Genomic DNA, 17,806 nt, shown 5'->3' with positions numbered 1-17,806 from the left:
TTCAGCTTAAAGCAATTATATTTTATTGAAGCAACTCCTTAGCATTGTTTTCATACCATGGATGTGATAAGAAAATGTATCAAACATATTGGGAAATATTAAATAGTATCGGGTGTACCAGTTTGGGCTTTTTTTTCAGTTCAATGGGGAAATACATTGATTAAACAAACGTTTGATTGATTGAGTTGTACAATGTTATACAACCCTAAACTAATTTTAGAATACACTACACAATACAATACAATTTTAGAACATATAATATTGGCCAATATGTCAAATATGTAAATATTACTTATAATGGCATTGAATGGAAGCGGACCATTTGTAACACATGTTACAATTGACCCTCCCTCCGAAGTTTTCTTTGCCGTTGCTTACAGACCAGAATGAACGTGAATTCCGTCTAAACACGATGCAAACTAATGAAGAACATAAGCATGAAGACATCCATGTGGATTTTTATTCACCAACACCAAAGAAAAAACTTGTAGCACACAAATACTCCAGGTGTAAAATTATACGCATTTTGAAAAAAGTCAGTTTTTCGCCAATAGCTCCCCGCAGGATGAAGGTAAACACTTCAAACTTCCTGGGCACGTAGAGTACGTTGCTGTACACATACTGACGCGATGGCGTCATGGTGGCGTTGACCAATCAAGAGATAACGTCCATGTTACAACCGTGACGCGTTACATCCAAGGCGGCTCTCCCCTACATTTTGGCATATATATCAGAATGAAACATAAAACATAGCATGTATAATAGGAATATACTTATATACTGTAGTCAAATACCACATGTGCAGTATACAGTATGGTGTAAAACCTTCCTGTTGAGTTGAGCTTCATGTCTCTTCCTCCAAAATGGCTCCAAAATTAGGCTATATTTTCTTTCATATTATGTTTTTCCTTAATCTTTGAAACACACACGAACAAACACAGCATGCACATGCAGTCATGCACACACCTGCACTCGCACGCACACACGCACGCAGGGTTCACGTGGATAAATAGTTGTGTGTGGTACTAGGCCTATAAGCAGGATAACAGGTTGTGAGCAAGTCACTTATGAGAAAATAAGTGCACTTCGGGGGGCTAATGACCCTCCGTTCTGCCTCATGCTGATGTAGTACCCTGTTGTGCATGCGTTTTCTTTATTCCCCCCCCAACACATTATCCCTATAGTGTGTGAAATCTGGAAAGGCATCAACGCAGTTACACAGCATTATAGGAAACAACAGCTTGCCTTTCATGCTCTTCATTTCTCTCTATAGGTGAGAAAAATATTTAGTTTCTTTATAAAAAAGTGATTTACTTGAGACATGAGTTAGACATCAGTTCACTTTCTTTTGGTTCTTCTCAGTAATTCCTTTCCTTATTTGTTACATGAATAGAATTGGAATCGTAGGAAAAAAGAAAAAAAAGGCCAGCATTCATGCGACGGCAAAATGAGTTGCACCGCCCGTGATCCTCTCTGTGGAGTTAGTGACCTAATAACAAGAATAAGAATGTCAGGGAAAGCAGAAACAAAAAAGAAACATATTTGTTCTCAATCTCTCACCCACCTACCACCCCCCCCCCCCACCCACACACACACACACACACACACACACACACACACACACACACACACACACACACAAAAAGCCTATACGCACGCTTTCTGCGGCTATACTGTCGGTCACAGAGGTGGCGGAGGAATTGTTGTCTTTGCCCGTTAGACCCTCCTGGAGCCAGCTGTGCATTCAGTATACTTTGCAATTGAAACGTTATTGTCCCATTGTGTTGCTAAAATGCACGGCTGCAGAATATGCTACACTGTAACATGCTGCACTGTGACATGCTGCACTGCATCGGTGTAGAATATGCCGCTCTGTGACATCGGTAAAACTAGTGTATCTTTTGCCAACCAGTCTTCATTTCCTTTTAACTATTTAGTCTTCCTTCTATGTTACTGTCAGCAACATACATGCAGTGGTTATTCCCAAACTTTTTCATGTCAAGCCCCAAATTGACACTAATATCCCGTGGATTTCAAAAGATATGCAAGGGAACCCCATAAGAGAAGATTTGTATGGCTCTAGCAGTGATTCTCAATCTGTTTAATTTCAAGGACTCCCAGTTTGACATGCATATTAAAGGAGTTAAGCGCTTTTTACTACTTCCCATTGGTTTAATATTTTTAAGTGGTGCAACCACTTAAAAATGTGTGTTTGCCTGGCTGGCTTGCTGGCTGGCTGGCTACCTGTGTCTGAAAACGGAAATTGCATTTGGTTGGTGTCACTGTTGTGCAGCCTAACACACACATACTATAATAACTGTATACTGTATGATGATGTCAGTTGTATACAAGTAAAGTACAGTAGAGGGACCCCCACATGGTAACTCTGTAATTTCTCAACCGTTTTGGACGTGGGTCGGCTCGCCGGAACCGGCCCGGCCCCCTGGATGCGTTCCTGGGGGTCTGGATATGACGGGGACCCCCCCCCGGGGACCCCCACACGGTAACTCCGTGATTTCTCAACCGTTTCGGACGTGAGGCGGCTCACCAGAACCGCCCCGCCCCCCTGGGCACGTTTCTGCAGGTCTGGAAGTTCCCGGGGACCCCCCGGGGACCCCCACACGGAGTTGCACCACTTACTTTAATCACCCAGGTACATATTAAGAATATATAATGAGGTTTCAAAATTGTGAGGAAAAAAAACAGTTTGTATCATGTATGATGGTTACCTGTTGCATGTATCATGTCTCACGTGTGTGTGTGTGTGTGTGTGTGTGTGTGTGTGTGTGTGTGTGTGTGTGTGTGTGTGTGTGTGTGTGTGTGTGTGTGTGTGTGTGTGTGTGTGTGTGTGTGTGTGTGTGTGTGTGTGCAGTACCGGTTCTAGGCCTTTTGAGGCCCTAGGCAACATATTATACAGAGCCCCCCCTCCTGCTTTGCCACGCCGGATAAAAATTGTAAATTTGCCATGAAAATGCTTCAATCTGGTGCACTTTGAGATCAAAATTAAGAAGCTAGGTGGGGGCCACATGTGGCCAGTAGCCCATGTAAGGGATACATGAAAAAAAAAAATCTTCTCCCTGTGGCGAGGCCCCCTCAGTGGTTGAGGCCCTAGGTGACCGCCTAGTTCGCCTATGCCTAGAACCGCTGTGGTCCTACCCCCCCCATGAGACTTACAAATCCCAAATGTTTATAAACAAATCCCAAATGTTTGTAAACAAATCCCAAATGTTTATAAACAAATCCCAAAATGTTTATAAACAAATCACAAATGTTTATAAACAAATCACAAATGTTTATAAACAAATCACAAATGTTTATAAACAAATACCAAAATGTTTATAAACAAATCCCATGAGACTTGGTCCTACCCCCCCGACCATGAGACTTACTACAGGTCAACTGGAAGTGGTCCTACCCCCCCCATGAGACTTACAAATCCCAAATGTTTATAAACAAATCCCAAATGTTTGTAAACAAATCCCAAATGTTTATAAACAAATCCCAAAATGTTTATAAACAAATCACAAATGTTTATAAACAAATCACAAATGTTTATAAACAAATCACACATGTTTATAAACAAATACCAAAATGTTTATAAACAAATCCCAAATCCCATGAGACTTGGTCCTACCCCCCCGACCATGAGACTTACTACAGGTCATTGTGTGAGAGTGATTATATCTGTCGTGTGTGATACATGTTGTATACTAAACCCTGAGGAAGACTTTATTGTTGAAACGACGTTGGTTTCCTTTGGCTTTGTTGTTTTTTGTGCATACATCAGTGCTATTGAACACCATTAAGTATGTGTGTTGTTTACCAACAAAATGCAATTTCCATGCTCAGACACAGGTAGCCAGACAGCCAGCCAGCAAGCCAGCCAGGCACACACACAGAAAGCTACTTAAGGAAGTGGTTGCACCACTTAAAAACACATTATTGTGTGGGGTGACAAACTTAGCGTTTAGGCTATAAAGTGTTGCTGCTTAAGCTTCAGAGTTTCTGCTTGTTGCATGTTATTTAGGCGTTGGATTTAGGTCAGTCCATATCATGGATGATGCAATATGAAAACTAAAACAGTCACAGTGTCAAAATGTACACTCGCGAGCTCTCGCACGCACGCACACACACACACACACACACACACACACACACACACACACACACACACACACACACACACACACACACACACACACACACACACACACGTTGGTATTTATTTACTTGTGGGGACATCAACATTTTTGGATGTCAATTTTATGAATACTATATGTTTTTACCTTTTCCTCCCTGTTCATTCATTTTCTTTTTAATCCCAACACTAAATTATAGGTATAAAAAAAGAAAAGCAGGTGCTCTCCTTCTGCAAACTGAGTGCAGGTGCTATAAAGCTTTACATATAACTTAACTAATAAAACAACACAGTGGAAACAGTGGCACTCCAAAATTTTAATAAAAGACGTTCTCAATAAAAATGTGAAATTGAAATCTGAGCCAGTCTTGCATCTTTTTTTTAGCTTGGAGTGCCACTTTTTGCACTTTGTTGGTTTATTAGTTAACTAAATTAGTTATAGTTGGGCACAAGTTTCACACACGGGAAATAGCGGAACTGTTAGCTTGTATATTGGTCATTTGTCGATAGCTCGATACTGTAGCCCCTTAGATAGCACTTTTGTAGACTTAGATAGCATTTTATACAGACTTATAGCATGTGAAGTAGACAGCACTAGAATTGCATTGTATGTAGTCATAGCACTTTGTATAAGTATAGTATAGTATATGTATATAGTTTACATGTATAGTTTCACTAGAAAAACCATTGTTTTGTCCTGAATATTTCCACAGCCTAATTACTAAAGGATTGTGACTGTGGGACAGACATACAGTCTGACATAGAATAGGCTACACGTGTGCACAGTGAATAAACAATGACCTATATGCCCAGAGTTCTTAAATTAACATAGTTGGATTTTAACAGAAAGACAATGCCATAAATCAGTCAAAGTAAGTGACAGACTCAACAGTAGCACACAGCATGCAAGGCAGCGATGCATGCATGCAAACATGTTTGTCCAGCTGAGATTTAGTGTCTCCATCTCTCTGTGGAAGAGGTTGCACATGACCTGTACGGCCACACTGAGGCGCTCCAACACAAACACAGACACAAAACAACACCACGCTGTTTGTCCAGTTGACCCAAATCAACACCAATACCTAGCCTGTTTGTCCAAAACACACTATCTGCTCGCCACGTTTCTACTTCGCCACAACCTAATGTTAGTAACAAATGTATTAGTTTACTCACAGCACAGCACCGTCACTCCTGTCAGTTATTTCGTCCAATATTGCCGTTACGCATTTCACTTGAATAATGTTGTGTGCGCACGTGCGCGTGCGGAGAAAGACAGTTATTTAATGAAACGCAAGATTATAACATCCTGTGTCGCTGCCGTATAGCCGGCATGGCCATTCCTGTGTGTGTGTGTGTGTGTGTGTGTGTGTGTGTGTGTGTGTGTGTGTGTGTGTGTGTGTGTGTGTGTGTGTGTGTGTGTGTGTGTGTGTGTGTGTGTGCGTGTGTGTGTGTGTGTGTGTGTGTGTGTGGTGTGGCGAGAGAGATCGTGGTTTCCATGTGTGTGTGTGTGTGTGTGCACGCCAGGCGTGCGTGTGCGACTGTGCGTGCAGGCGTATGTATGTGTACTGGGCAGTTGGCTGTCTGGCGAAAATAGCCAAAGTGATCGGTGTAATGGTGATATTTTGGCACAATCCAAGTAATGACAAAGAACAATGTTGATGTAACGAAGGGAATCACCGAGTCATTTATTTTGTAAATACAGAGATTTAGATGGAATAAGCAAAATAGCGATCCTATAATTCCTCGTCTTCCTTCTTTCTCTCCTCAATCTGCGCGAGATCAGATTCTGTCCTGCGCGAGATGAGATTGTCAAGCTAGTGTGGGGGCGGGCCTGGGGCGGGGCTGGGAAGAGATGGCAGTGTTGCCAGGTTTGCGAATTGTAAGCGAGTTGTAGTGTATGTAAGTAGCGTGGTTAAAGGCCTTGTTTCTGGGCCTGTTGGGGCAACAGCATAGTCAGCAGTGCTTAGTGTTGCCTGGGGGGTGTGGGTGTTTGGGCCGAAAATTTGTGTATTAAACAAATGCATTGCCGGCGTGAGTGTGGAAGTGTTAGTGGCAATGCAAAGATTATTGTTTGACGGCTGGTGGTCTGCGTTGGCGTCGGCCGCGTTATGAGGAGATAGCTTACACACACTGCGAAGGGTAAGTGTGTGACGTCACTGCCCGTGTGAGTGTGTGTGAGTGTGTGTGAGTGTAGTGTGTAAGATGGTGTTGTGGGCGTTGCAGTAGCGACGTAGATGTTCGTGGCTTTGGTTTTCTTCCTTGGTTTTCTTTCAACTTTTGGGTACCACTTTACAAATATAAAATAGATTATGATTCCACTGTTACGTTCTTAGCTTATGCATGTTTCTTGAATACTACTTTGTATTGCCATGGTTTTTCTTCTTGCCTAATGTAAATCGCTCTGGATTAAGAGCGTCTGCTAAATGCTTAAATTGTAAAATTGTAAGTTTAAACCATGCAGGCATAACTCTAACCCTGAAGCCTAAACCTAACCTCTAAATGCCTAACCATAACCCCAATATGATTCTGTTCCTAATTGTAAGCATAAACTGCACAAATCTAACCATAAAACTACATCAAGGTCCTCACATTGCCTATTTCTCAATTTCAACAATATGGAGGCATGACCCTCTCACACATACTGTGATGGATAGTGATAGAAATGCACGCACCCACGCACGCACGCGCATGCACACACAGCAGATATACATATCTTTTTTGTTTTTGTTTCCCCTTGTGTTATTTGCTTCTAATTCTTTAGACATCACGTTGTCATGTTTGACTGACATGTGGCAGAACATTTCAGTGTCTCCCCCTCCCCCCTCCCTACGTAGGAAACAAAAAAACTGTCAGCAGGGTCTGACTCTGACTGGTCTGGGATCCACTCAGTCAGTCGACAGGAGAGAGAGAGAGAGAGAGAGAGAGGCTCTCCCAGGTGGCTTCATGCTGTCTGTCTTGTCTTGAAAGTGCTCTGTGTTTCGGGGGGGGGGGGGGGGGGGTCTTTGCAGGGGGTGGGGGGGGGGGAGTCCTCTCTGCCGGCCTGGAGTCGGTCGTCGAGAGGATTTCTTTTTCTTTTTTTTTTACACCATTTCATCTCAAAAATGGAAATGTCACGGCTCGCCACATCTACCCAACAATTGGAAAAACTGGGCCATTGGCTTATTTATTTCATTCTATTACCCCACCTCCTGCAACACACAAACGCACGCATGCACGCACGCAAGCACACATGCACGCACGCACGCACACACACACACACACACACACACACACACACACACACACACACACACACACACACCACCACTAAATTGTCGTGTTTTTTTTCTCCACTTTGCGTTAAGATGTGCCTCTCTCTCTCTCTCTCTCTCTCTCTCTCTCTCTCTCTCTCTCTCTCTCTCTCCCTGCACTGAGAGGGATGAGCATAGCTCCACTGTGAGATAGGATGAGGCCCAGGGGTTATGGAGGAGGAGAGGCCGGCATAGAGAGAGCCAACAGGGCATTGGAGTGTTGGGGGGGGGGGGGGGGGGGGGATCAGAAGTCACACTACTATACTGAGGGAGAATACAGCTCTGGACAGTGTTTATTTACAGCAGAGACCCCCCCCCCCCCACACGCACGCACACACACATCCATGTATTATGGGTCTGCTTGTTGTTGTTTTTTTGTTTCCTAAATTAGTTTTTCAATTATTTCAAAACATTTTCTTTTTCTTTTTAAATTTCATTAAAAACGAATTAAATGTTTTTTTTCAATAATTTTCATGAAGAAATTAAATAAGAATCAAAGAAATTAGTAGTGAACATTTTGCGCCGAGTTGGGATCTTGTCGATCAGCTATTTTCACTATAGGGTCCCGCCCGCAAACGTCTCTAATCTCTCTTTTGGGTCACAGGCTAAGAAGTTTGGGAACCACTGGCTCTATAGACTAGACAGACAGGAGGAAGAAAACAGCACTCGACATGCAGCGTTCACAGGGACAAGGGAGGCTGAGGCTCTCTGAAGCAGAGAGATCGGAACAGAAGTGGTTTGTCACGAATTAATCTTCTTATACGCGTTCCCTCGTGTGGCTCGTGCGGTTTGCGATTAGCGCGCGTGAATCACTCGGGGGGGCCTGCGTGTTGCGTTGAGGGGGATGTTTGTGACAGGCACGCATAATGACAAAACCAAACGTGTGAAATGAACGACGATGACCCCCACAATGACATGTTCTTTTTTTAGGCAGCAGCGTGTGGGCTTGTCGTGAGAATTGGCGCTGTGTGTGCGTGCATGCATTGCAACCTGAAAGAGTTTATTTTCCCACAGTTTCGAGCTATAGCACCTGCAATAAAACTCACTCCTTTCCTTTCGCATCTATTCCAATTGTACAGGGGTTTTCTTGACCGCGGCTGTATTTTAGAAGTTTGTGAGATGCCTTCTTTGTTTCCGGTCACGTCGAACTTCAAAGAGATAAGCTACGCGAGAGTGACCATTTTCTAATCTAAACGTAGCCTAATGCTCTCTCATGCTGCGTGAAATGACATATCATTATTACTGCAACTCCGTTTCTTTTCAAGGGGTTTGTGTCCGCAGAGTTCAATTTGTAAAAATAAATTAATGAATTTTAAAAAAAATCTCCAAACCGCCCTATATACATACCACAAATAGCTAAAACATTCATATCAACTATTATACCTTCCATGAGGCAGTTTAGAGTCCCGAAATAAGAAAAACAGGCTAAAGAACTCTTTTGTACACCAGTCTGTTCTCCTTTTAAACCAAAATTGGTAAACCAAGAGGACATGTTCTATTGTTCTTGTTCCTGTCTGCTTCTGTGATTTGTGTCCTGTAATGTTTCTTTTGTCAAGTATTGTGTATGTCTTGTCTGTATCTTGAACGGTGACCTCATGGACGTAAAACTAATTGCAGTGAAAGCTGACAATAAAGTTGTATCGTATCGTATTACCTATTTCCCTGTAATTATAATCAACACATAACATGAACTATTTCCCTTTAATTAAAAGAGACACATACCAAACAACATACAGTACATGGAGTAGAAAGTGGACTAAAGGGAGCTGTATTGGGGCTGATAATTATAAAGTCACTCACAACACCAACTGTGAGAGGCAGTATTGCTTTGTTATATAAAACAATTATACGTTTTTCTTCATTTCCTGAAAATTTTACTTTGTTCATTTTCTGAAAAATGAACATTTTGGTGATTTCTTCCCGACAGCAGAGATGTGTTCTCATTTAGAGCCATGACACATTACAGATTGCAAGGTTACAAGGTTACCCCCTCGCATATTGTCAGTCCATCTAAACCTCAAAAAAAAAGAAAATGTATTTCCTGTACATCACACAGCCGCCGTGGCTCGTTAATCTAAAACCTCTGGGACCGATCTGACGTCCCAAAAGGGTTCAACAAAACAAACACTGCAACTCCTACCCCCAACACAACACAACACGCAGCGTGCAGTACTAATGACCAGGCCCGGATTAACAATGGAACCTAGTGGAGCTCAAGCTCCAGCGGGACCACAGCTTGCAGGGCCCTGTGTGTGCAAGACTATATTTCAAATAGGTAGCTGTTTTGCTTCCATCAAAACCGTATTCATAGTCACAGATTTCAATGTAACGCAACACAGGAACCCCAGCCAGTGTTTTTGGTCGTCCAACAGTTTCTCGGTGGGAGGAGATTCAAAAATGGCAGATTGAGCCTCGGGGGAGCAGCTTTGTAACTCTATGAGAGCAGCGGTGAGAGTGCTGGCGGTGCACTGAACGCACACACGTACAGTACATTGATTCACTGGGCGCGCACAGAGCCTTAGATATCGACAGAGTTATACTCAAACTGCGTTCACTTCATGGGGCCAGTCCAATGGCGGCTCTCCTACATAGACTTCTATTGAGAACGGGGACAACCAACTGGGACAAGTCGTGGACCGGAAGTATAGGCAGAAATGCATTGGACTCAGGAAACAGCCCAGCTTTAATGATATTAAATCCCTTTATTTTAGATTTTGTAGTAATAGTACAACATAAACATTAAAGAGACTTTAGTTGTTACTGTACAATACTTTAAAACAGTTATCATATTGCACACATGCTTAAAATAGCTCTTATTTGCGCCGCCCTCGTTGAAAACAATGTATTTCCAACTCCAGCTTGTCTCAGTTCAAGGCTGCATGAACAGCGCTTGAGTGCTCGGTTTCAGCCCCCTCAATATCGTAACTCTTCTATTAGATGGCTCTCGGCGCGCAGACACAATAAAGTGTCATTCTTGATTGTGTTAGAAGGAGAAGCGCACGCGCCTGGGGCCTTTTGGTTTGGTGTTTAGCGCCCGGGCCCTCGGACGGGTTGATTGGGCACCGGGTAATGACCCCTTTCCAAAGTATAGAGGCCATATCGACTGCACAACAAACACAGAGGAGAGCTGCCTATTGGACTTTTTACTGGGTTTTAATGGTGCCCTCCCACTAATGTGAAAGCGGTAATTAATCCTCTGATGATAATTATTGACTTCCTAGTGCTCTTAACGTGCATTAATCCACAGGACTCCTCTTGATGAATAAGGCCCCATTAGCAGGGGCCGCCCCCGGGGGGATTGTATAGAGGGATGCTCCGGTGCATGGTGTAGCTTATTGCTGCTGTCTACACGGCTTTGCATTCATGACAAGTGCTGACACAGTGGTGGAAAGAAGTAGTAGTACACTCAGTCACCTTCTTTACTTATAAGTAAAAGTATATCAATACTGCAGTGTATAAATTATCTGTATACGTGAAAGGACCTATAACATAAAATTCAACTTTTTCAATTTCTTTTGTGTTTTTGGGGCTCCCATGTGTGTTTTCTATCCCCATAATAACCAATTTTGAACAATCAGGCCTTTATGTCATATGGGTGTTTTAATGGAAATTGCTCTCAGGAACAGCTCGGCTGATTTTGGCCTCATCGTGATGTCATCAATGTCACCCTACTTTGTATAATTCCCCCTCTTCTTCAGTCTTCAGTTCCAAATTTGCATTTCCACTTTGTTTACAATGTCCACCATTGTTGCTTTTCCAAGCTGGCATGGAATGGAAACAAGCCTGGTTTTATCTAGCATCAGTATTATAATGACTCAAATATTAAATAATCTGCATATCAGCACCCTCTCCACCTCAGGACATTGTGGTACTGCAGCTAAAACTGCTTTCAAAGTCCAGAAAGAAATGCCAAGGCCTGGTTATATCAGAGTGGTGATTGAGGCTCAAACCATTAGAAATAACTTTGAGGGACATAGACCATATGATTATTAAATATTAAAAGCAGTTTTAAAATGCATGTTATTTGCGCTTGAAGCAAAAGTCCAGAATTCAAAATGTAGGCCTACTTGAGTAAAAGTACAAAAGCATTTGGCATCAAAATGTACTTAAAGTACCAAAAGTAGAAAGTGTTCATTGTGCAGAATTTGCCATTTCAAGTTTTCAAATGTTTAAACAAAATAGCCGATCTACAAGCTCGCGACGCATTGTAGATTGTCTATTTTCAAAATGGCCGAAATGAATATATAGGGCTGAAGTGGTTAATGTATGTTTTACATAAATGTAGTGGAGTAAAAGCAATATTTGCCTCTGAGATGTAGTGGAGTAGAAGTAAAAATTACAGACAATTTGACATGCATGCTCAAGTAAAGTACAAATACCTCAAAATTGTACTTAAGTAGGCTACAGCACTTAATTAAATGCACTTGGTTACTTTCCTGTTTCCACCACTGGTAGTTGCATGCTGTCTACACAGCTTTGTACTCAATGACAATGTGCTGAGAAGTCACCCTGTGTCAAGTCCCGCCCGTGGTTGTGCCCCTTTTCGCATCCATTGGTTGCGGTTTTGTGGTTGGACAAAAATCCTTTCTTTCCATCCACTACCATTGAAATGACATGGTTTTTTTTAGTTGCTTCGTATTGATATTCTGTGTATTGAATTCTTATTTTACTTTGTGTCAGTAAAAAATCACACCTGTGTGAACTGAGTGGTGCAACTCCGTGTGGGGGCCCCTGGTGGGTCCCCGGAATTTCCAGACCCACAGGAACGTGCCCAGGGTGACAGCCCAGTTCCGGCGAGCTGCCCCGTGTCCGAAATGGTCGAGAAATGACAGAGTTACTGTGTGGGGGAATTAGCATTTAGCAGACACCTCTCTCTCTCTCTCTGTCTCTCTAATTAGCAGGCAACAGTGCAACACTATCTTTCTCTCTCTCTGTTTCTAGCACAACAGTGTCACTTTTGCCCATACTGGTACTCTAAACATGTTTTAGCAAATTCAACATAAACAAGGTGGAACCATGCAGGGCGGAACAAGGCTGAAATAGCCTGCTGGTTAGACAGTCAGGGACCGATCTGCGAACCCATTTGCAAAAAAGGAAAGAGAGCACCCTCTGCTGTTTGTTTCCTTTGAATTTGCCTCTGGGGGCGTGGCCTGATAATGTGTATAACAGGATTGTTGCCCGTTTGGCCCGCCCTCAGCCCTCCACTTCCTGTGGTGCGCCTGTGTTTTCATTCCCACTATCAACATACACGTTCTGAATGGCCCTACCGACAGATTCGGTATAGAGCAGCTCAAAATCTGTTCTTGAGAGATTAGTCCGGGTCCAATCAGAAGGCTGAACTGTGATGATGATGCCAGAACGTGCTCCTCCTCCCTCCTCCGCCCGCAGGTACTTCATCGACCGCCACACCGACCTGGAGAGGCAGTTCAACATCAACGTGGATGACGGCAAGATCACGCTGGCCAAGCCGCTGGACCGAGAGACGGACACGTGGCACAACATCACCGTGACCGCCACCGAAGTCCGTAAGTTGACGACCAGTCCAGGGTTTGCCGTGTCTTGCTTATTGTTATAGCCTAAGCGACCTTGGGGCTTGTTTTTTTCCCCCTGTACAGTCACTTGTAAAAATATGAGTTGCTGTTTTTTGGGGCTTGTTTCCTAATTATACTTTTTGGTCAGGGACCCCAGATTGAGAGTTTGTAGATTGGCTATTTTCAAATATAGCCAATGCATAAGGTGCTCATGTGGTCTATTTGACCTGATGGCTTAAAGATATATTCAGTGATTTCACTTAATTCAAATATCACTTTTTTGTTTTGTTCTGATAATCCTCCCTATACTATAGAGTGTGCTGACCATGGAGTAACTCCCTGTCCCCAGTTAACACCCAGGGTCAAAAAACCTTATAGGTTTAGTTTTTGGCTAGGTGACACAGCCTTCATCCAATCCGGATAGAGAGGGGACTTCCGCCGATCATGATTGAGTGGGGGCGGACCTTGGTGTGTGTGCTGTTGGCCTGCCGCGTGTCCCCCAACTGTAGTTTGTGCATGTGCACATCTTGTTACCGGGGCGGACCGGGGGGTTTTCCAAATCACTGAATGCTCCTTTAATTCTCTCCCAAAATCTGGCAACACTGGTAATGTCGCCAAACAGAGATCACTGTCTCCGTCTGCATTGCTGATGAAGAAATCCAAGTTCCCATTTTTTCAAAAAATCGATCCAGTGTTTTTGAACATCCGTATAGGAGATAAAAAACGAGCCAGCTATACAGCAGAGTGTGGGTTGACAGACACTAGGCTACTTTACTAAGCAGCACTGTCTGTCTGTGTCATCTCAACTGAAGGATCTGCTGGCCTGCTGCTGCACACACAACCCTCTGCACAAAAAGTGATGTGCAGCTCGTGCCTTGTAAAAAAAAAAAAAAAACATTGCTTTTAATCTCTCCGGGAGACTGCCACAAACAATTACTGTTTGTATTCACAGAGGCATTAAATACGTTAATTTGCTGAGTTTTGATTGAATTAAATGGCTCAGCAGTCAATTTGCGGAGGTGCAGGAACATTAAGATGTATCAAATAAACGGTTTTAAAGACATGCTCCGCGGTGGATTGTTTCCAACGTGCCAGCATCCATTACAGATTAAAGAACATCTGTGTGTAAACGCAAAACTCACTGACTCGGTGGAAAATTCTTGCAGGCAGAGCTGCAGACAGCTCAAAGCATATGTATAGAGCTCTCTATTTGCATAGAGATTGTTTCGGAGGGGGGGGGGGGGGGGTTGCTGTACGTTGTGATAAAACTTAATGTACCCCTTAGAGCTATTTGAACACAAACGTACGTGGCTTGTAACTTTCTCAACGACCCCCCTCCCTCCCCTCCATTGGTTCCTCGATCCATCCCTCTCCGGCTCTTCTATTTCCTTAATTACAAATAAACATGCACATTAATTGTCAGACATAATAAAATGCAGGAAAGGAAAAGGACGCAATCAGAAAATGTATACTATGTATGCATCTCGGCCCGACACGTTCCACCGCTGCACCAACGCTGTTTAGAGGGAAACGGAATGTGTCTTGTTTCGATAAGGTCTGTCTTGCCCCCATACATTTAGACCGCCGTTTTCATGCCTGTTGGCGAAGGATCTGTGCTTTGAGATAGTGCTGGGAAATCACTGAGCACACCTAATGGGAATTTGCCAACATACATTTATGGCCGTTTGCTGTCCTTCACAGACACGGGGAATGGGGGGAGGGGCTGTCCTCTCTGGCGTGGAAAAAAGGGGAAATTGATGTGTATTCCCAGGTTTTACACCGATGCCATTTGCCACCCAAATGGCGGCAGAGGTTCTGTCGCCTCGCACCGGTTGACATCTGACTAATCAGATTTTGTTCCCTGGCTGGCTGTCTGCTGCTGAGGAGGAAGTCACTCTCTTCCTGTCCCTCTGCTACTTTATCCATCCATCAATGTCCGTCAGACTGTATATTGCCCTCTCCTCTCTCTGTCCCCTGCACTCCCTCTTAGTGCCGTCTCCTCCTAGCTCTGGTCCATAGCCTTACTCTTGCTGCCTTCCATTAAGGCTATGGAACTGCATTGGCTTCCTGCCTCGCATGAAATGCAGACCAGCCTCTCCTCTGTAGCGAAAATAAAAATCATGTTTTACCTACTCATCAATACATAGGCGGTTTGTGTAATTGGAAAGCTTACTTTCCTTAGTGGACACACTCTGAGAATCAGGCTTTAGAGCTATTTATTTTGTTTTTGTTTTTGAATGACCAGCAGTGGTTCCCTATGGACACTAAAGGAGACTTTGTGACTCCATAGGGAACCATTGCTGGTCATCAAATTAATGGTGAATGTGACTGTTTACTATGGGTGAACTACCCATATAGCTCAAACTCAAATGTTTTACTTAAGTAAAAGTATTATACTGGAATGTAGAACTACTCCGTATTCAAAATGTACTCAAGGAAAAGTACAAAAGTATCGGCATCAAAATGTACTTAAAGTACTAAAAGTAAAAGTACTCATATTTCAGAATGTCCCCTTTCAGAAATTTGTAAATGGCCAAACTACAAGCTCACAATGTGTCGCATCACGACACATGAGAGCTATTTTCAAATGGCCGAAGTGGTTACTGTAGGCTACTATATGTTTTCTAATCAAAATTAAAATCTCTAAAGTATAACTAAAGTTTTCAAATAATTGTAGTGGAGTAAAAGTACACATTTTGACTCCGAGATGTAGTAGAAGTATAATTATTGGAAATTGGAAATACTCAAATACAAATACCTCAAAATTGTACTTAAGGACTTGAGTAAATGTACTTATCTACTTTCCACCAGATGCAGGCGTTTAGCTATACTGTCTGTGCTTGCACATTCTCACACCCATGCATGCTCTGGCTAACCTAAATGGAAACAACATGCCACACGACAAAATTGACGTCCAAAATGACACAAAATACGGAAATACGGTCAGAGAGGACCTGGGTTTGACGGGTCCATTTGGTTCCCTTTGTGCAGGGTCAGAGAGAGTTCAATGAACACAGTGTAGATTGGTGACCCATAAATTAAACTAAAAACAAACATCAAATAGTGGTCCATGGCCTAATGCATATCAAACTGGGGGTGCTTGAAATTAACAAAGGGTCGAGAATCACTGATGTATAGGAGGCAGCCGCTATGCTGCTCAGCAGATGATTTAAGTCTTTGTCAGAAACATCAATGTACTGCGTGTAGCGGCACTGTCATTGGACATGAGAAATAAATCAGACATGGTGGTTTTTGACGAGAGAGAGAGAGAGAGGGCACGCCGCTATCGACAGACCAACGCTGGTCACATCGTCAGTGGTAACACCCGGCAGCACTCTGGGGGCCAAATTAATAGATAATTACTTAAAAAAGTTGGCATCTGCTGCACCGCTGATTAATAAATACACCCGTTTACGGCCGGGGCCCCCTCAAAAGGGACCGTCAATTACGTCCAATGAATAATTCCAATCAAATTCTGATCTAATTAAACTGCCTTTATTGTCTTGCTAGACTTTCAGCTGCCATTGGCGGCTCATGAATATGTATGTTTCAGCCGTCATGTTTTAAACATCAAGAGTGCAGTACAGGGGTTTTCAAAAGCACTTTGAATGGGATTGCTTTCATTCCGGTCCCCTTGAATTTTCCCCTTTAGTATCAATAACCCACACAAAAAAATAAAAAAATAAACTCAGATTCAAGTGGTTTATCTTTGGTCCTTTTTTTCCTCCCATTCCGAGACAAAGGCAGATTGGTTTAAACACGAAAGGTACACGCTAACTGCTTTCTTTTTGTGCAAATAAGGTTTGAACCACATTCCTAGGTGGTTTGAAATGTGATTAAAATCTGATTTCTAATCTGTCTGTCTGCCTGCCTGCCCTGTCTCTCTATTCATCTATTCGTCTATTTGTCTATCTGTCTGTCTCTGGCTATATGTCTCTGTTCATCAGGAAACCACAGTCAGATATCAAGGGCGGTCGTGGCCATCAGAGTAATGGACATCAATGACAACGCCCCCGAGTTTGCCACTGAATACGAGGCCTTCCTGTGTGAAAATGGAAAACCTGGTCAGGTAAGGGAAAAGAAAGGGACACATCCATCAACGCCTGCCGTCTCCCCGCTTCCCCTTTCTTCTCTATCTCTCTCTCTTTCTCTCTCTCCTCCTCCCCCGTAATGACCGGCCACAGTGAATTATAGGCTATTTATTTCACAGAGAAACCGGGGGGAGTGGTGGTTGAGCTGGGGGGGGGGGGGGGCGTCCTCTCTTTTTTTCCCCTCCGCATCGCTTGCTATACCTTGACACAGCGTGCGTGGAGCGGCGGTTGGGGGAAATGGGAGCAGTCAGGATTGATCAGCGCAGATCATAATTCACAGACTGTCTTTCATGTCTCCCTCCAGATGGCAGAATGCTTCCCCCAGCCAAAAAGCCCTGGACAAGTACTTAGCATTCTCCCTTCCCATCAATCGCTCTCATTCAGAGGGAGTGCTGCGTGCGATGGGGAGGACTTTTACTGGGCGAAAAGAAAGGAATGAAACAGAGGTGCATGGCATGTACCCCCCCCCCCCCCCCCCCAACACACACACACACGCACGCACGCACGCATGCACGCACGCACGCACACACACACACACACACACACACACACACACACACACACACACACACACACACACACACACACACACACACACACACTCCCCGGAGGGCCTGGTTCTAATTTCCAATCAATCACAAAGACGTACAGCGTGATACGACCTGTGATGACAGATAAATAGATAGAAGCGGGATCCCGAAAGTGTGCCAAACTCGACAGGACCTCATTGATAATAATCTCAAACTCCACAAATGA

The 17,806-nt window shown here is 43.5% G+C and overlaps 1 protein-coding gene across 1 annotated transcript in view; it reads left to right on the top strand.

Annotated features, from left to right (window-relative positions):
* The window catches only part of cdh8 (cadherin 8), a gene marked incomplete at both ends in the record, with an annotated part of 197,652 nt that overhangs the window by 170,209 nt on the left and 9,637 nt on the right, over positions 1 to 17,806 (top strand). The window contains 2 exons of the mRNA XM_080759485.1: positions 12,817 to 12,953; positions 16,907 to 17,028. Of these exons, the coding sequence (XP_080615611.1) occupies positions 12,817 to 12,953; positions 16,907 to 17,028 (259 nt within the window). The remainder of the gene's footprint in view (positions 1 to 12,816; positions 12,954 to 16,906; positions 17,029 to 17,806) is intronic.

The sequence above is a fragment of the Protomyctophum bolini genome (genome assembly GCF_963924005.1).
Source record: "Protomyctophum bolini genome assembly, chromosome: 1".
Lineage (NCBI taxonomy): Eukaryota > Metazoa > Chordata > Actinopteri > Myctophiformes > Myctophidae > Protomyctophum > Protomyctophum bolini.
This window is presented reverse-complemented; position numbering and strand designations above follow the sequence as displayed.